This window comes from Talpa occidentalis, unplaced genomic scaffold, assembly GCF_014898055.3.
Source record: "Talpa occidentalis isolate TD23 unplaced genomic scaffold, MPIMG_talOcc4v2.1 talOcc4.9, whole genome shotgun sequence".
Lineage (NCBI taxonomy): Eukaryota > Metazoa > Chordata > Mammalia > Eulipotyphla > Talpidae > Talpa > Talpa occidentalis.
In genome coordinates this window covers 32,173,956-32,194,501 of record NW_023605305.1, presented here as the reverse complement: position 1 = coordinate 32,194,501, position 20,546 = coordinate 32,173,956, and the positions used below count along the sequence as shown (strand labels likewise).

Sequence of the window (20,546 nt, the reverse complement as noted above, 5' to 3'; positions counted from 1 at the left end):
GCCCTGTTCAAATGGGTCTCTTAGTTCGTCAAATGGGGATTGCTATGATAATGATAACTGAACTATGGGTCTGACAGTGTTGTGATTTCTTGTTGTGGGAAGCCACCATAATTGAGAAAAGAAGACCAAATCTGGGCAAGAATATTTATTACTTATCTTACTCTTTGCTAGCCTAAAGTATAAGGGGGATGTAGCAATGAGTCAGTACCCGTGTCCTCAAGGATTTTACAGTCTAGTGGGGGCACAGAAGGCTCTCAGCTAACTCTTAAAAACAAGGCAGAGTATAATAATGATCCTAGTAGACATCTAAGAAGTGGGTTGGGGAATTCCTAGACAGCTTCCTGAAGTAGGTGGCATATAAGCCAAGCCTTTAAAAATGAGGCTTTCAAGTAACTGGTTGTTTCTTCTAACTGAAGATGGCAGCATGAGAGTGTAGGATGTGTTATATTTAATACAGGCTGGAACTAAGGCTTTTGTTAAGTACGTATTATATGCTAGGGTCCCATGGTGTGGAAATACAGCAGAAACAATTCTTGTCATTGAGGAGTTCTCAGTATAGAGGGGTAGACTGAGGTGGAGAAGAAACGTTGAAAGGAAGAGGAGAACATGTAACTCTGACTTGGGAAAGTCAGGACAAGCTTTGCAAAGGCAGAGGTGCTTAAGCTGTACCTTGAGAAAGTGAGGCGTTCGCCAGGTGAACTATGGGAAGAGTTAGGAGTGTTGCAACACCTGAGCAGGTTCCAGTGCTCTTTTATTGAACAACTTAAGCGTGGCAGGCAGCAATCAGGCAAGGAAAGTATTCATTTCCCCTCCCACCCAGATTTTTGGCTCCTAGAGAGAATTACTTAAAATCAAGTCTTCTTTCTCAATGACTCTCTGAAAGCAAAAGATTAAATGAAAGATTTAGGAGTCAGACCTGGATTCTAATCCAGATATACATCAGCTGCATGACATAAGTAAGGCACTTATTTGCATTTTAGTTTCCTCATCTGCAGAATTTCTCATTTTCTCCATTCATACAATTCAAAAACAAACCCTCTAGCACAGATCCTGGCATATATAATATTCTGTTATTCTTTCCTCACATTATTTCACTTAGTTCTCATAAATCTCCTGGACTTCGGGTACAATTTCCCCCACCGTTCTGGAGCACAAGTTTACTTAAGATGACTTAAGCGCAGTTCACAGGGCATGCTGGAATCGCTTTCGCCTTGAAGCCCATCCACCTTAATTTCACTTCCGCTCCGGGTTTTCCCAGGAGGCCCCGGGGGCTGGCTCCGATCCGGCGGCGTAAACTCCAGCGCCAGGAGTTGGGCGCCGCCACAGCCAGCCCCCCGGTGGGCGTGGCCAGGCGGGGCGGGGCGGGACGGGCGAGAGGAGGGAAGTTGTCGAAGTTCGGGGAGACGCCCGCCCGTCGCCCGCCCGTCGCCCGCCCGCCAGCCTCCGGCCGCTCCCTCCGCCTCCTCCCCGCCCCGAGCCCCCGTCAGCCCGTCTTCCCTTCCCCTCCCATGCATGATGGAAACACCATGGCTGCGGCGGCCCAGCTCTCTCTGACACAGGTAACGCCGCCGCCCGTCCGCCGGGCGGGGAGCGCCGGTGTCCGCGGCCGGCCCCTCCCCCACCGCCCTTTGGGTCACCCACCGGGCAGTTTCTCCCGGCCCGCGGCGGGGCGGCTGCTCGTGCGCCCCAGAGCGCGTGAGAGGGCGCCATCCCGAGCCGGCTGCTCCGCTGAGGCAGCCGCGACCCCGCCCCGGGTCGGTGAGCTCTCCGGCCCCGCCCCGAACCCCACTTGGGTCCCCTTCTCGCCACAGCTGAGTGGACTCTGCCCCCCGCGTCCGGCTGCGCTGGTGCCCGGCCCCTCTCACCCCAGTCAGTCTCGCCCCCCGGGAAGTTTCTTACTTCCAGGCCAGGCGCACCCCAGGTGAGCTCCTGTTGAGCTCGCGCGGATCAGCATCACCCCGGTCGGACCTCGCCCCTCGCGAGGCTCTCCTGGGGGCCGGGCAGCGTGCGCCCCTCGGAGTCCACTTTCTGGAGCCACCCTCCTCGGAGCTGGGCTTTCCCTTCTGTATTCGTCTTCTCCTGTGAGAGGCCAGTGAGAGTCCTTCTTTCTTAAATAAGTCTCATCCTATGCAAGTGCTTGTCCTGCTTGCTCCTGCCGGAATTTAGGAGCCCCCCCTTTTGATCAGGTTTCCTTCTCGGTTAGTTCCCCGATTCAGTCCTCGGGGCTGCTGTCACTCCTGCCTGGTGGACTCATATTCGCTGTCCAAGCGGAGAGCAGGGACACAGGCTTTTACAGGTGTGACGGTTCCGCGAGTTTTGGGGCTGGGAAGTACCGTCAGTTGTCCTGGGGAAATCTTCACGAAAACATATTCTTGGGATCTTTGCTTTTGCCTTGCGGCATTTTTCAGAGTCCAGCCCTTGTACTTAATAGAAGATGTCTTAATATCACTCACACTCTGGGAACCTATTTTCTCCTTTTTTGTAAATAAAGCCAGTTATAATCTTTCCATGATGGCCAGGATATGAGGTGAAATGCACTTGTAGTCCCTATTGGCAGCTCTCACCTACACCTATCCGGCTCTCCCCTTCTCAGCCTGTTCTCTCTAGAGCTGATGGCTATGGATTTTTCTGTCGGGCCCCACATCAGCCTTCTTGCTTGCCTTGTAGTATCTCCCTGCCAACTTGTAGTCTCCTTGACCTGGATTTGTCATTGCTTATCAAACTTTAACTTTGGGATATAGGGCCTACTTATGGACCATAAAGTTTTCTGTGCTGAGGTCAAGAGGCTTTGGGGTATTTTGCTTTGCATGCTAGGGTAGAAACTGAGTGAAAATTATGTTCTGCCTAGAAGTCACATGTAAATATGTTCCCAAGTACAATAAATTTAGTTTTCAGGACTTATCAGTTTTCTAGTTGAAGTCAGTTTATTTGGTGTTGATTATCCCTATTTTGTAAAGCAAATAATGGGGAAGAATTCTTGGAATGTGATAACACACCTTGGTGGTAAATTCCTTTGGAAGTGTCCTCCTAGAAACTCAAACCTGAGGAATGACAACATTGACTTTTGGGTGTTCAGTTTTTATAAGTCTACTTAGTGACTGGCATTAAACAAGATCCCTGTTGGCAGCCTGTTGCTCACTGTTGGCCAGTTCTGGCAGGACTTTTCCCCTCTTGAAGCTTTTGTTCTCTTGAAGAATTCTATAGATGTGCTTCTCAGTTGTGTACATACTTTATTCTCTCCCTGGGTAATACTATGTTTTTAGTTTCTATTTATTATCATGCATCTCTGGAGATTTTCTTCAGGCTCTGTCAGTTTTATAGTCCCATAAATAATTTATGTTTTTCTGGTTATATATTTAAATATTAACATGTAAATGTCACTAAATACTGCATTCAGTAAATACTGAAATTTACAGTATTGTCCTTCAGCATACATTATGCATTGAGAGAGCATACACTGATGGTTCATTTATATGACAATTCAAATAAGTCAATTTAGAGTATTTTAATTTTAAGATATTAAGAGGTGAATAAGATATTTTGTCAAGCACAGAAAAAAGAACTTTCCCATGTTAATCTCTAATGTGCTTCCTTGTTATTTCAAAAGTTGACTGATTTGTGTTTTAAAAATTTTTTTGATATGAGGCATATAAACAGATACTGCAGTCTGCTTTAACAGTTACCACTTCCTCTCTTACCCACGGGTTCCCCAAACACACACACTTAGACTTGGGCATACAGCAGTAAGAGAACCCCCAGGGCAGGCCATATTAATTCCTCACTCTCCCTCTGTGCCCATCTGGAAGAAAGTGATTAATAACTGTTTATCTTACAAATGAGTGAAAATTCTAAAGGGCTCTATGACCGTTAAAAGATTAAACAGATGCTGAAGTTTGATTCTGCTTCTGGTTGTGAGATAATAATGGTTTTGGAATAGGTTCATTCATTCATCAAGTATTTGTTAAGAACCTATCATATGCTAGTCACTGTGCTGGGATTGTCTTGTTTAACGTTTTTTTTGCCTTTATCAATTTATGCAAAACTAACAGTTTGGGAAAAAATATGTGAAAAATGTTTTTTCCTTCCTTCCTCTTTTCCCTACATGCAAGTCAGCTTCAACTCCCCATCCACCAAAATAAATTATCTGAATCATCATCTTCTACCTTCTAGAGAGGATGGAATACTAGAGTTAATGAAATGTTAGTTCTAGTCCCAGCTCTGCCAACAGCTGACTTTGTGGCATTGAGTTTAAATCTCCAGATACCAGTTTTCTGAATTTTGATATTTATTCATCAAGTATTTGTTGAGCATTCCTGTGTTCCAGGAATTATTCTAGGTACTGAGGATTTAGATTTTTTTTTTTTTTTTTTTGGTGGTGAGATCTACTAATGAACAAAAGAGACAACAGTTCTTGGAACTTGGAGGTAAACAAAACTTAGATTCTAGTAGGGCAGTTTGAATTAGCTGATCAAGAACCTTTCTACCCAATTTTCTGTTTTATAGAGCATGTTGTATGATTTGTAGATATCTGATGGTGACTTTCCTAAATTAGTGATGTATTGCCATAGTATTTTCTGATTTCAGTTGTGTTCTTTAAGTGTTTTACTTTTTTTTTTTTAAAGATTTATTTATTTATGCATACAAGAACTGGGGTGTAGGCCAGAGGTGGAGGTGTGTGTGAAAGGATTCACTAGAGACAGAGTGGGGAGCAGAATAGGTGGATCTTCTGAAATACATTGCTGAAGAAGCCATGGGGCTAGACTGGAGAGGTTTACTGGCCATGTGGGTTAGCTCCCTGACTGGGGGTCCATCTTGTTCCATTGTGGCTGGTGATAGCTTGATAGTACTGAGGGAGGCCCCTAAGTTTTCTACTTTCTTAATAAGTAAAGCTTGGATTTTTGCTTATGATGGTAGATTATAATAAAGATCCATCTTTTCTTTTTAAACTTTCCTAATTGTCCATTTCTTCTTTAAGCCTGTGTGCCTAGTAATAACAGTAATATTACTAGTTTCTATTTGGGTGTTTCTGTATGTCAGACATTTATTTCATGTACTCTAAATTGTGTTCTACAAATGAAGGAAGTAATTTATATATACTGCTAAGTGGTGGATCTGAGATTTGGACCTAGGACTGTAGGACTTTATTTATTTTATTTTTTTATATTATTAAGAATATTATTTTCTTTTTTATATCTCACTTAACCTTATTTTGCAGGAGTTATTCTAGTATTTTTATCTTTTATTTATTTATTTTTTAAAATTAATATTTTAGGGCCTCCCCAGTGGCGCAGCGGTTGAGCGCTGGGTTGTGAAGCTGCCCGCAGCCTCTGCAGCGCTGGTTCAATCCCCGCCCACTGGCGAGGGTCCCACGTGGTGTGCAGTCCTCTCCTGCTGCCCGCAGCTCCCCTCCGCAGTGTATTTCTTTGGTCTGCCTGTTCTGTTCCCTGCTCTGGCTCTGGTGAATTCTCTCACCCTCCCGCGCTTCTGACTGTACCCAGTGCTTGTATAAATAAACAAATCTTTAAAAAAAAAAATCACTAAAATTTCCTTTTAAAAAAATTAATATTTTATTTTATGTAATTCTTACATCATTTTTCATTTTTGCACAATGTATGCATTATCATTTTGGTTATATTCCCCATACAATTGCACCACCCCCTTATTTTGACCCTAGTCCTTCCTCTCCCCTGCCCCCCATCCTGTGGTGTGACTCTGGTTTATAGTTGCTTGTTGATTTTGATTTTTACTTTTGTATTAATTAGTCTTTTTCCTGGTCCCTTATTTAGGTTTTCTAAATTCCTGCTATGAGTGAGACCATCCAGTATTTTTCTTTTTCTTTCTGACTTATTTCTCTGAGCATGATCCTTTCTAGCTCCATCCATGTTGCTGCAAACTGCATGTGTTTATCTTTTTAGATTGCTGAGTAATATTCCATTGTGTATATATAGCACATCTTCTTGATCCAGTCATCTATTTTTGGGCATTTGGGTTGTTTCTATAGCTTGGCTATTGTAAATAGTGCTGATATAAACATAGGGATGCAGGTGCCCTTTGGAATTAATGTTTCTGTGTCATTTCGGTAAATAGCTAGGAGTGGAATTGCTGGATTATATGGAAGCTCTATCTTTAGTAGGTCAAGAAATCTCCACACAGCTTTCCATAGTGGTTGGACTAGTTTGCACTCCCACCAACAATGCAGGAGAGTTAGGACTGTAGGACATTAAAAGCTGTACATTTTACTATACTTCTCTGTGTATTAGATGCTTGGCAAATTCAGTGTTCTGTTGTATTTTTGATTTCTCTTTTTCAGCAATGGTCTGTTGTCCCAATTAGATAGTAAGCTGCTTGAGGATGGAAGCCATATATTCTGCTTCTGAATATCTAGCACCGTTAATGGCATCTTGTCAATACAGTTTGTGCACAAGTAGTTCCCTACATGATAATAAAGACTTTATTTTATTGAATGAGACCAAGATATGCATATTTTAATTAATTTCTCAGCAGCCAGCTTTGTGTGAAGTTTTCTTAATTTGGCAAGGATTGTTTTTTAATAATAAAAACCTCTAAAGTGGGTTTTAATAAAAAAATTAGTATATGGTCTAAATCAGTAAACACTATGATATTGCTCCTTTTAATGCTCTATTCAAATTGGAAGAATGAGCATTACTGAAAATTTGGGAATTGGAGGGAGAAAAATCCCCCATAATTCAGTTTCTAGTGTTTATTTACCATTTAATTAAAAAAAAAAAAAGCACACAACAAAGCATCACCTTAGTGGTCTGGTTTAACAATTATGATAGTAGATAGAGGACAGAGTATGAAAATTACTACATGTTCTCAGAAGCAGAAGAGGAGTATTTATTCAACTTGTCATATTGAGTTCCTACTCTAGGACAGGCACAGTTCAGTATACTCAGGAAATTTGTGCTTACTTGAATGATATCTAGCTGCTCTCAAAAATGGTTTGGAATGTTCAGCATTTGGGAGGAGTTGTCATAGTTAAAATTAATTAGGAACAGTTGGATTTGTCCAATAGAGTCTCCCAGGAATTACCTAAGAATGTATTCCTTTGTTTTCACTTTATTTGTAGTTAGAAAGATAGTAAGAGACTAGTATGTATTAGAAAAATTGAACATCTTTATTTAGTAATGACTCATATCTCTAGTCTCTCTCTCTAAATGTCTGATTTTAAGAGCTTCATATAAGGTATAGTACTTGCTTTTCAAAGAATTACAAAAACACTTTATATGCTTCTTTATTATGTGAGTTTTGGATTTAATATTGGAACTCTGGAAATCAAAAGCAGTAAAATGAGTTGAAGGATGGAGAGAGGAAGTGAAAGAGGTGGGGTGGGGGGGGAGAGAGAGAGACAGACAGACAGAGACACACACATACACACAGAGACGCAGATGCACACACCACAGAAACTCCAGCAAGAGAGCATGCACTGGAAAATTACTTGGAGAATTGGTAGAAATACGTGAAAAGTTTATCCAGGCAGTGTTCATCAGGCAAACATATACTGGAATTTCATTTTAAAGTGGTTAAACAATAGCCAAATTATGCAAACAACTTTACTCCCCAAGGACAGATGAGTAAATTAGGAAAAGGTGTTTATATCCACAGTGGGATCTACTCAGCTAAAAAAAAGATAAACTCTTGCCATTTGTGAAAACATGGGTGGAACTGTAAGGGATAATGCTAAGCTAAATAAGTCAGAGTTGAAAGATAAGTACTGAATGGTTTGACTTTTATGTGAAGTGTAGAGAAACAAAACAAAAACAAACCCTAGAAGTCTGACTGTGGAATTGAGGCTAACATAGGTGGACTATGGTGGAGGACTGTCTGTGCCTTGGTGGTAGATGAGATGTGGTAACATACATCTGAAGAGGTGTGAACCTATAACTGAATCATATATAGTGGTATAATCCAGTGGTGCTTCAATAAAAAAAAAAGGGTGAACTCTCATCAACAAGGTAAAATATTATACCTTCTTTTACATTTTTTAGGTACTTGTAGTAATCTGAGAAATGTTGTAATCCGAGTGCTGTGTTACTGTGAGGTGGAAACTTTTTTTTTTAAAGATTTATTTATTTATGCATACAAGAGCTGGGGTACAGGCCAGAGGTGCTGGGGCTGAGAGGATTCACCAGAGACAGAGTGGGAACAGAACAGGCAGATACACTGAAATACACTGCTGGGGGGAGCAGCGAGCGAGACAGGAGAGGTCTGCTAGACAGGAGAGGTCTGCTACGCGATGTGGGTTGCTCCCTGGCCAGCCAGGGATGGAACTCGTGCTACAGAGCCTGTGGATTGCTTCATAGGTTGCGTCTCAACCCCCTGCCCACCAGGGAGGCCCCAAAGTGGAAACATTTTATTTAGAACAATCATCTAACCCAGTTAAACATACATAGAAAAGACTGAAAGAAGAAAACACCAAGATTTTATAATAGCATGGTTGTAGTTTTTATCTATCTTATTTTCAACAGTGAGCGTGTATTTCTTCTGTAATCAGTTGATTTAGCACTTTCAATTTTTTTTTGAAAATTTACTCTTTTAAATTGAAATCAATAACTTCATGTGCAGTAAAAATCTGTGTTCTAAGATTGTATCTACACTCAGATTTCATCTTAAAACAGTCCCATTTTTGGGTTTAGAGAAATTGGTCAGAATGATCATAATTATAATTGTCTTGGAGAATTCAGTTCAGAGGACTCATTTATAATTTTGTGTGCTGCTTTATAATTTACAAAGCATTTTATGCTCTCTTATTTGATCTTTACAATAACCAATGAGGTAACCTATTATTACCATCATTTCAAATTGGAGGATACCGAGGTTCAGAATTTGTTTTCGAGTCAGTAAATGAAAGAGCAGCATAAATTCATATTAAAACAAATTCAGATGATACCAGTGAAAATCACCCTCTTATCCTAGGCCCCTAGGCCCCTTCCTGGAAGGTTGTTATTCTTGCCATTATCTTATATGTATTTTTAGCAATAGTTGAATAATCTTTACTGTATGTACAACGTGCATTTGTAATGTGTATACATATATACACCTATATGGATATATAGGTACATATGCATGTACTTATATAAAGTATAATTTTTTCAGCAAGTGACATTGCTTTATAGCTTATTATTGTTGCTATTTTAGCTTAACTGATCTAGATTATTCTGTATCACAGCATGTAGATTTCCCTCATTTCCAAAAGTTCCAGATATTGCCTTATGTTACTATACCATAATTTATTTAACTAGCCACATTTGTGTTGCTTCCAGTCTTTCACTATTGCCAGTAGTGCAGTAGTTAGTATTATTTTATGCATCCTTATGCACATGTTTGAGTATGTGCATTACTTGTTAGTGGATGTAATTGTTGGACCAAAGATATTTTTAACTTGGCTATTGCTAATATGCATTCAAAAAGGTTACACCAGCAACATACTTGAGAGTGCCATTCTTCCACAGCTTCATCAGCATAGTATTATCAAACTTTGATCATTGTCAATCTGATATAAAAATTATTTTTATTAAAGGTTGGCTTTACGCACTGGGGGAACTTCTATATTGCATTGCTCTATGTGTGTGTGTGTTGTTTTTTTTTGATCATTGTTTTTACCTTAGCATTCTTGACATTTTGCATCAGATAATTCTTTGGGGGTTTGGTGTGGGTTGTCCTGGGCATTGGATGTTTTGTAATATCTTTACCCATTAGAATCTAGTAACTCTCTTCCCCGGTCATGACAATTAAAAATGTCTTCAGACATTATCAAATTTTTCTTGGGGGACAAAATTACTTTAGTTGAGAATCACTGGTGTAGTTTCATACTTTTAAAACTTAGTGATCTATATTTAGGCATATTGGAGATAATAGAGTTATGTACTTTCTTGAGCTAGGAACTGGGGGAGTAGTTTATCTTCATGTTTTTTATTCCTTCATGTTTTTATTGCATTCATGAGCCATGAATATTGTGTATAAATATTGGATTTTAAAAAAACTTAAATGGTAAGACACCCTTAAGTTGTGAACTTAATTTTATGTGTAATTTCTCTGCCATTCTTAGTGTTACCTTCCTTATCTTTAAAGATTTATTTTTTTTTATTTATGCATACAAGAATCAGGGTGTACACCAGAGGTGCTGGGGGTGAGAGGATTCACCAGAGACAGAGTGGGGAGTAGAACAGGCGGATTGACTAAAATAGACTGCTAAGGGGAGTAGCAGGCAAGATGGGAGAGATCTGCTGTGCCATATGTGGGTTAGCTCCCTGGCCAGGATAGAACTAGGGCCACAGCGGTGGCAGCCAGCGTGATAGTGCTGAGACTTAACCCCTATGCCACCAGGGAGGCCCCTTGTTGTCTTATTTTAGTTGCAAGACATTTCTGCATAGTGGGCATAGCCTTTCAACAAATGGGAACCAATTTTCTGTGTTAGGGTAGTGCTCTAAGTGGTAGATTTGAGGTTTGAACCCCGACACGTCTGTTTCTGCAGTCATTCACAGTATTTTGTGCAAATGTTAGGATGAAGTGAACATTCATGTGATATTATGTTCCTCTATTATATTTAAAAGGAACACATTATTCAGAGTATGTGAGTGTGTGGGGAGGGGGCCAGGGGGAGAGTTTAATATTGGGATAAAAGCAATAATTAATGCTTATTGAGCACTTATGATGTGTTAGGCACTGTTTTCAATAATCATACAACTGATGAATTTTTCAGTAATCCTTACAAGGATTATGGACTTAAACCTGATAACTTGATCACCCTTTTTATCCTTCTTTTACAAAAAGAGGAAACAGAGTTGAAATGATTTGTTCAAGGGTAAACTTCTGCTAAGTAGTGGTGTCAGAATTATAACCTGGGTAAAATGCCCAAAAATAGATGACTGGCTCAAGAAGATGTATATATACACAACGGAATACTATTCAGCAATCAAAAAGATAAACTAATGCCATTCGCAGCAACATGGATGGAGCTGAAGGAATTATGCTCAGTGAAATAAGTCAGAAGAAGAAAGAAAAATATTGGATGGTTTCACTTATAGGAGGAATATAGGGGAACCAAATAAGACATCGGAGAAAAAATAAATAACAATATAAAACACAACACAACAACTACAACAAAAAAACAATTATAAACCAGAGACATCCTGCAGGAGAGGAGGAGGGAGAGGGATCAGAGGGAGAGAGGGAGGAGCACAGGGGAGTGTGGTGATGGTGCGTGGGTAAATTGGTGAAGGAAATTCTATGTGGCCTACACCTGGGATGGGGGGGGGGAGCAAACACTGTTTGAAAATGAACAATGATGTAAAATATACATAAATAAAGGAATCATAACCTGGGTAGTCTAAACAACTCATAAATTTAATAAGGCTTTTTGTATTTTTAAGGGATAATAGCTCAGAGAACTGACTGGTACCGTTTCTTGGTTATTAACTGGACATGTATTCTAGGCTGCAGCATCTTATGTGAAGATCAACTTATTACATAGAACATATCTCTAGGAAGTGATTGTTGTGTCGTTATATTGGAGGGTTTTTGTAGACATGATGGAAGGTAGTTTTACATTTTGCAACCTCTAGGAATTAATTATGAAAACCTAATCTGGTCTGGGTTAGTGTACATCATGCCAGTATTTTCAAGCTAGTATTTTCTTGAACATGGTTGTTTGGATTTAGAAGTCCTTCAGTATTTTCTTGCTAAATATGATACCATGTGTCAGATAATTTCCCTAAGAAACTATTTTATTATATAAAATCTGGACCCACTAGATCTAAAGATTTCTGATGTTTGAAATAATGAATATTGTTGAGAGGTAAGTTAAAATGATGGTGAGCTCCTGAGCTTTGCTGTCAGAATGTCTTAGATTTAAATTCTTTATGTGAGGTTTCCTAGCCTCTGTTTTTCAAACCTGTAAAATGGAGGACAAACAACCTGAAGGATGTTATGAAGATTATATGAAATAATGAATGTCCAGGATCAGTTTACATGGTAGCAGATAATAATAATAATACAACAGTGCTAATAATAGCAACAAGTACCACCACTAACCAAATGGATTTGAGTTATAGAACTATCAATTTTTATGAAATGTTACATTTCATTGGCATTTTAGTAAGTCACTGATACCAAGGATTATCGGTAACTTCTTAGACTATGCAGAAAAATAGCAAGTAAAAGCATGGATTTACCATCCACACTGTTTTAAGTTCTAATTTTTAAACTTTTTTTTCCTTTACATCTTTTTGAAAACATGGTATTGTTTTCTCTCTCTCTCTCTCTCTCTCTCTCTCTCTTTCTCACACACACACACACACGCATTTGTATTTTGTTTTCTTTAACTTAACATCATAGGTGTTTTCCTATGTTGTCTTCATAGTATCTTTTTAATATCTTTAAAATACGTTAATTAGATATTTTATAGTTTATTTAATCAAGCCCTCTGTATACAGATAACATCAATTTTAATTAATGCTGTTGTAAATAACCTTTGATATACCTTTTGCTGAATTCTTTTTTGTAGTTTTAGATGGTATTTACTACATAACTGAATTTTTTCTGTATAAGTTTTTGAGTTTTGAAATTAAACTCCAGTGATTTTCATATGAATTGAAAAGAGCTGGAATAACAAAACAGATAGTAGCAGTAATTTACTCAGATAGGAGCAATACTCAAAAATACTATTGTGAAGGAATTAAAATGAGTATATTAATTTGACTGCAGAGACCATTTATAGTTTGTAAAGTTCACTTCGCATAGGAAACTGGGATTGAAAATTGTGAGCTTAAAGAAGATTGGACGATTTTAGTTTGCATAGTTTCTCTTTTGCAGACTGGGTTGCTTTCATTCTTAGTCTGTTCTCTACATTTTGTTCTGTTTTTTGTTGTTTTTTTTTTTTTTTTTCTCCCCCCAGACGCACTTTTTAAGCAGTGCATTGTAAAATCTGGGGGTAGATTTTTGGACCATCTGGCACTTTAGAATCCTTCAAGAACTTAACTCTATTGATTCCACTGTGAGCCAGAATTGGTTGAAATGCCCTGGTTTGTGTCTGTGCTTGGCACTTTTTCCTCTCTTTTACCCTCACAATTTTTTTACTATTGATTTTTTCCTTAGTATAGAAATTTTATTAGTACCAGTTTTCACAGATTAAAATGGATAAGACTTACTGTCTTACAGTCACCAAAAATATCGTTATAAGGAAAACCTCGCAAAACATTCCATTTCAGAAAAAAAGTATATAACTGATGTACCGTGGATACTTATACATTTTAATAACATTTAAAAATATTTAAAAATTGGATATTTTTAGGTATCGATTGCAGTTTTTCATCATGAGGCTAGGTTAAGAGGAAAGCATTTTATGCAAACTGCAAATTTACTGAGTTAATTTCTAGTCCTAGTTTTAAAATACTGTCAAAAATATGAAAAAAAATTGAACTCTCTCTGCTTTTAGAAAAATGAGCCATTAGCACAAGTGGTTATGATTTATAAAGTGTCAAAAAATTATTTAGTTGTTAGGAGATTTGGAACTTCCTGCCCAATTGTTTCCTTAAAAACTGCTTTTTAAGCAGTTTGACATATACTCCACCTATCATACAATTTGCACGTTTGAAGTGTACTTCAGTGGCTTTTTAATCTATTCATAGGTGTGTGCAACCATCACCACAGTTAATTTTAGAATATTTTTATCAACGATTGGACAATTTCATGTGGCTTTTTTTTTTTTTTTAAAAGATTTATTTATTTATTTATTTATACAAGAACCAGGGTACAGACCAGATGAGTGGGAGGGTGAGAGGATTCACCAGAGACAGAGCGGGGAACAGAACAGGCAGACTGACGAAATATACTGCTGAGGGGAGCTACAGGAGAGGTCTGTGGGACCCTCACTGGCCGGCCAGGATGGCCCTGCAGAGGCTGTGGACAGCTTCACAGCGTGGTGCTCAACCGCCTACGCCACCAGGGGAGGCCCAGATTTCGTGTTTTTAGGTATCATCCGCTTCACCCCCATGCTTCCCCCATGCCCAAGCAACCACTAATTTACTTTCTGTGTCAATAGATTTTCCTATTTAGACTTTGTATGAATGGAATTATATAATATGTAGATTCTTGTGACTGACTTCTTGCACTTAATGTTTTTGAGGCTTATATCATTATCTCACTTTTTGTTGCTGAATAATATTTCCTTATATATTTGTCCATTCATTGACGTGTATTTGTCCATTCATTGACGTATATTTGAGTTGCTTCCACTTCTTGGGTTGTTGTAAGTAATCCAATTATAAGCATTCATTTACAAGTTTTTGTGTGGATGTACTGGGTCTATATTAGACTATATGATAACTCTATGTTTGTTTGGGGAACCCAGGCTGTTTTCTAAAGCAGCCGTACCATTTATATTTCTGCCAGCAGTGTGTGAGAATGGGATTTTTCCACATCCTGTCCAAATTGTTGCTATCAGTCTTGTTGATTCTGGCCATCCTGATGGGTGTGAAGTGTTATTTCGTTGTGGTTTTGATTTGCATTTCCTTGATGACTAAAGGTATCAGGTATATTTTCATGTGTTTTTAAGCCTTTTGTATACCTTCTTGGAGAAGAGTCCACTCATGTCCTTTGCCCATTTTTAAATTGAGTTGTCTTTTTATTATTGGGTTCTAAGTATTCTTTATATACCAGATGCAAGTCCCTTATGAGAAGTAGAGATAGGATTTACATTTTGTGGGCTATCTCCACTCTCCTAATAGTATCCTTAGACACACACACTTTTTGGTTTTGATGAAGTTGAATTTATCTACTTTTTTCTTTTGTTTCTTATGCTTATGTTATTATATCTAAGAGTACTTTGGTAAAGTCAAGTCATGAAAGATTTATTCCTATATTTTCTGCAAGAGTTTTATAATTTTAACTTTTATGTTAAGATCTTTGATCTGTTTTAATTTATATATATATATATATATTTTTTTTTTTTTTTTTTTGTGGGACCCTCACCGATGGCCGGGGAACGAACCGGCGCTGCAGAGGCTGAGGGCAGCTTCGCAACCCAGCGCTCAACCGCTGCGCCACAAGGGAAGGCCCTCTATATATTTTTATATATGGTTTGAGATAGCAATCCAACGTCATTTTTTTACATCCACTTTTCCCAGTACCATTTGTTGAAAAGACAATTCTACTTTGAATGATCTTATCAAAAATCAGTTGACCATAGATAGCATGAGTTTAGGTGCATGAGTTTAACTCCTTGTGACTTTGGATAAATCACCCAGTTCCTTGTAATCTTCGTATTCTCTGATTAAGGTGTTGGGGTACAGCAAGAATTGAGGTCCTTAGTCTTTCAAGAAAAGAATTTCAGGAAAAAACCAGAATTAATCAAGTGATAGTGTATTAGAGATAGAAAGAATAGGATGCTGCTCGAGGCAGAGGATGGTCTCAGAAGGCATGAAATCTGCCCTAAGGCTCTAGGGCAGCTGGTTTTTAAGGTTTCTTCTTTTCACGTTGGGGCATGTCCCTCTTAATTATGCATACCTTGCTCCCATCACTTTTCCTGATTCCTGGAATTTAACTTCCCCATCCCTGTTCTTTTTTGACACCCTGGGGGAAACTTGTCAGGACTGTGTCAGTTGAAACTGCTTGCTATTAGGTGTAGTTAAAGGTTGTGAAATGGGTATCTATGCCAGACCATAGTAGGCCAGGACTGTTAAATATGCCCATTTTTCCTAGGCCTCCTGGACTTTCTGGTCTTTGAAACAAGATTTGTTGCTGCCTGTCAAATTTGGGATGTAGGCCTGTGGCTGTCCTCCCCCGGGAGAGTATGTTTAGGGATCCCTAACAAAGGAATTCTTACTTGATTTTAAGGCTTTTTCCTCTCAATTTTATTTTCTGCTTTTTAAAGTTGATGACAAAAGAAATTTGCTAACTGGTGGAAGTGTTAAGTCATGATGGGGTCATTATTGCTATGAATGATGTATTGGTTATACTTAGAGATACAACCAGTGTTTACTTCAGATGGTTACTTCAGTTAATTATATTTGCAGAACCACGTGAAATGGTTGAAATTTAAGTTAAATTTAAATCCTTAATCACCAGCTAAGAAATATTCTATAATGCAATATTGAGTAGTTTTTTCTTTTTATATGTAGAAGATTCCTTGTTATTCGCTCACTCATTCCATTCCTTCATTTTCATATACTTATAAAATATATATTGAGTTTTCTTTGTGTCAGGTATTACTTAAGGCAGTGGAAGAAAATCAGTGGCATTCAGATTTTAAGTGTCTACTGCCTTATTTCTCATACTAGGCTGTAGCCTGTAGTAATTGTTAAAATCTCTTGGAATGCATTTTATAATAGCTGAAAACTAGAAGAAGCTAATGTGTTTTACATTATAAAAATTGTCATTCAGGTTCTAAATGTAATAGAAATAATTTTTAAAAATGAAACTAGAAATTTAAATAGAAAAAAATGAGTGAAAACTGCATTTTTTTTCTGTCGGTTCAATTATATTGAAGAGATTATTATTAAAAGTGACACCTGAATCATAGGAAGCAAAATCTCTCTGATTCTATACATAATTGCTAGTGGCCAAAGGCAGTTCAGAAGAATTTTCAAATTTGGATGTAAAGAAAGCTTGACTTAATGTTTAACAGGTTGGTTGTGATACTAGAGAAAAAAAGGTGGATAAATGTACGCAGTTGTGCCTTAACAATTGAAAGTGTTATTTTAAACCATCTCTTGTTTTGTTGTGTTAAATAGCAGGTGGCCTAAGGCTGAAGGTATCTTTGGATTGTTATATGGTAATATTTCGTTGAGTATTGTGTAGGTTCAGATGATACAATATATATGAAAGATGCTAGTTAAGAATGATGAAGGTATTAATGATGATGATTTAGGTAACAAATTGTAACAATTGAGAGTGACAGTCCTGGAATCAAATTTCTTGGATTTGAATTCAAGTCAGTTCAACCTAAATAGGTTTGTGACTTTGAGTCATTTACTCAATTTATTAATGTCTCATTTTCCTTATCTGTTAAATGTATATAATAATGTATGCTTTGTCAGTGTAAAGAGTGTGATTTGTAAAGTGTTTAAGACTAGTACTTGATGGGGCCTCCCCTGTTGGCACAGGTGGTTGAGCACAGCGCTGTGAAGCTAACCACAGTCTCTGCAGCGCTGGTTTGATCCCGGCCTGCTGGCTGGTGAGGATCCCATATGGCACACAGACCTCTCCTGTCTCTCCTGCTGCTCCCCTCAGCAGTGTATTTCAGTCAGTCTGCCTGTTCTGTTCCCTGCTCTGTCTCTGGTGAATCCTCTCAACCTCCTGCCCATCTGGCCTGTACCCCAGTTCTTGTATAAATAAATAAATAAATCTTAAAAAAGAGACTAGAACTTGATGTATAGAAAATGATTATTAATAAGAACTCAGTATGTTACTTATGAAGTTGTAAAACACTCTGTGATTTAAATGTGGAATATTTGAATTTATGTGTTACATTTTCACTTGCCTTTTTAAAAAGCAAAATTTCATTGCTGATTCTTTTTTTTTTAAGTTATTTTTTTTTTTTTTTAAGATTTATTTATTATTTATACAAGCACTGGGTACAGTCAGAAGTGCGGGAGGGTGAGAGAATTCACCAGAGCCAAGCGGGGAGCAGAATAGGCAGACTGACAAAGTACACTGCTGAGGGGAGCAGTGGGCGGCAGGAGAGGTCTGCCCGCCATGTGGGACCCTCGCCGGTGGTCAGGGATCAAACCTGTGCTGCAGAGGCTGCGGGCAGCTTCACAGACCAGAGCTCAACTGCTAAGCCACTAGACGAGGCCCCATTGCTAATTCTTTTGGGTCTCTGTTACCCTATTAACTGTCAAAATTTTTTTTGTCTGATTTGTGCAAAGTTTATATATATTTTTTTTTCTGAGGAAGTTACTTGTCATTTATCTGTATTAAATTTCAACATGTTTGTTTTACCTTCAGTTAGTGAAGGTTAACTTTATTAATCAAGTCTGTCTGTTCTGGACAATTAGTTATCCCACCCAACTGGATTTTCCATCTCTCCCATTTTATAAGCCATTACTGTTTAAATCAGTGATAAAAATTCTTTTTACTGTTTTTTTTTTCTGTTTTGGAAATGCGGAATAAAACAGCAAATAAACATGCATAAATGTATGTTTTCTTTACATACATGTAAGTGTGTAATTAAAAACAAATTATTCAGGAAATGGTGTTTACTTCAAGTCATTCTTGAGGCAAAAAAAAAGTTGTATGAATATATATTTTCTAACCTTAAGTCTGTAGTAGAAATAAATTAAAATGCACCACCTCCCTGGTGGCACAGGGGTTAAAGTCTCAGTGCTATCAAGCTATGGCTTGAGTTCAATCCCCCCAGGGAGGTAACACATGTTTCAACAGTCTTCTCCTGTCTTGCCAGCTGCTCCCCTCATCAGTGTATCTCAGTAGATCCTCCTGTTCTGCACCCCACTCTGTCTCTTGTGAATCCTCTCACCCCACTCACCTCTGGCCTATACCTCAGTTCTTGTATGCATAAAGAAGTAAATAAAACAAATCTTCAAAGAAAAGAATTAAAATAGCAAAGATTACTGTTTATTTTCTTTGGTTTGATCTATAATATATAGCTCTGTGAATATAGGATGTTACCATGGAAGTCAGCGGGTGTACACAATGGTGATGCATTGCATAACTGTTTTGGAGAGACCACTGGAGGAGGTCAAGGAAGGAGGTCAAGGAAGTAAGATGCGGGCCTCCCCAGTGGCACAGCGGTTGAGCGCTGGGTTGCGAAGCTGCCCGCGGCCTCTGCGGCACCGGTTCGATCCCCGGCTGCTCCCCGGCCACCGGAGGAGGGTCCCACATGGCGCGCAGACCTCTCCTGCCGCCCGCTGCTCCCCTCAGCAGTGTACTTCGGTCCTTCTGCCTGCTCTGCTCCCCGCTCTGGCTCTGGTGAATTCTCTCACCCTCCCGTGCTTCTGACTGTACCCAGTGCATGTATAAACAAAACAAACAAACAAACAAATAAATAAATAAATAAATAAACATGCCTCTATAAAAAAAAAAAAAAAAGGAAGTAAGATGCTGGGTTGTTGCATGTGTTGTCCAAATCTATGGTGAAGTCATACAGTTGGATGGAAGTTTGGGGTAGAGAGGAAAACAGTGGGCCAGGTAGAGAGACTGAATTTAAAAAGATAACAGTGATAAAGAAGTGGAGAAAAGTAATCTTGTTGAAAAGTGGATGCCTCAAAAGAGAACTTTATTTTGTCTTTTTATTTAAAATAAATTGAGTAGTACAATGTGGGCAAGGTACATAGATGACCAAAGAGGATAATAATTCCATTCTAGAACCTGAGATAGGCAGAATTTAAAATCTGGATGGGTATAATTTGAGAGGGCTACAAGGGAGGTGAAAGATTAAACTCAATTCTTAGACATCACAAACCTGTAAGAGGGATTAGCCTCCTAACCTGGAAGCCACTCATATTGTGTAAGCATATGTGTACAAAAGCATAAGTTCTTCTGGTTGTATTTTATGTACTATCAAATGAGAAGCTGTTGAGAAGCTTAGACTGGAGAATGTTAGGTCCTAACTATATTCTTAAAGGACTACTCTGCTGTGTGGAGAAAAAAATTGAGAGGCAAAAATAGCAGGGAGGGTTGGGTGAAATGTTGTTATGATAGTCAAGGCAAGATATGGACCAAGATTAAGGAGAGAGGTAAAAGAATTCAGCATATATTGTAGAATTAGTTAACAGTACTTGAAGTTTGAAAATTGAGAGAGGCAGACTGACTCTTAGAAGAATGGGTTTTTGGAGGAAAAAAAATAACACAGGTTCTGTTAGATGTTTTGGTGATACCTAAGTGGATATGTAAAATAGATAGTCAATATATATTTGGAATATAGAGAAGAAGTCTGAACTCCAGATATCAGTTTGGTAGCCATCACATTAATATCATATTTGAACCGGGAGAACTGATATGATCATCTGGATTCATGTAGAAAAATGACATAAGAGATAGTTATGAATGTACTTTGTAGAAGTGTGGAACATTGTGCAAGTGCAGGAGACGATGATTTTGTTTCATTTATTTCTTATAGGTATTTTTATAAATTCATGTATTAGTTATCCATGTTTGAAGATAATGCTTTTCCCAGTGTTTATTTTGGACTGGCTAGAGTGACATATGTAAGACTCACTGTCTTCTGATGAGAGACCAAAGCTGCTCTTTGTGTTTACTGTTTGTCACTCTGCCGCCTCAATTTTTGATCAGGTTGAATTGAATTCAACATAAATAGTCCATTATTGGTTTGAGTTGCTGATATGGTATGTTTATATCCATTGTTTTTCAGTAATACTATACAGCTGTACCATCTTTTGAAATTTTTTGTCTACTATTCTTACCTGTATTCTTTCATTTCTGATAATTTCCAAAGAAAATAAATTCTTAAATACAGATTTTGAAAGTTTTCTTAAGAATACTATACTTGGGGCCTCCCCGGTGGCGCAGCGGTTGAACGCTGGGTTGCAAAGGTGCCCGCGGCCTCT

At 38.4% G+C, this 20,546-nt stretch overlaps 1 protein-coding gene across 4 annotated transcripts in view; it reads left to right on the top strand.

The window, feature by feature from the left end:
- The first annotated feature begins 1,431 nt into the window (after positions 1-1,431).
- The window catches only part of EPS15 (epidermal growth factor receptor pathway substrate 15), a 123,498-nt gene continuing 104,383 nt past the window's right edge, over positions 1,432-20,546 (top strand). For 2 of the 4 annotated variants that reach the window (XM_037500322.2, XM_037500320.2), the window contains exon 1: positions 1,433-1,559. In XM_037500322.2, the coding sequence (XP_037356219.1) occupies positions 1,509-1,559 (51 nt within the window). In that variant the 5' untranslated portion in view covers positions 1,433-1,508. Of the gene's footprint in view, positions 1,560-4,366; positions 4,425-20,546 lie in introns of those variants that run through there. The other 2 variants (XM_037500321.2, XM_054691504.1) reach the window with 2 other exon arrangements.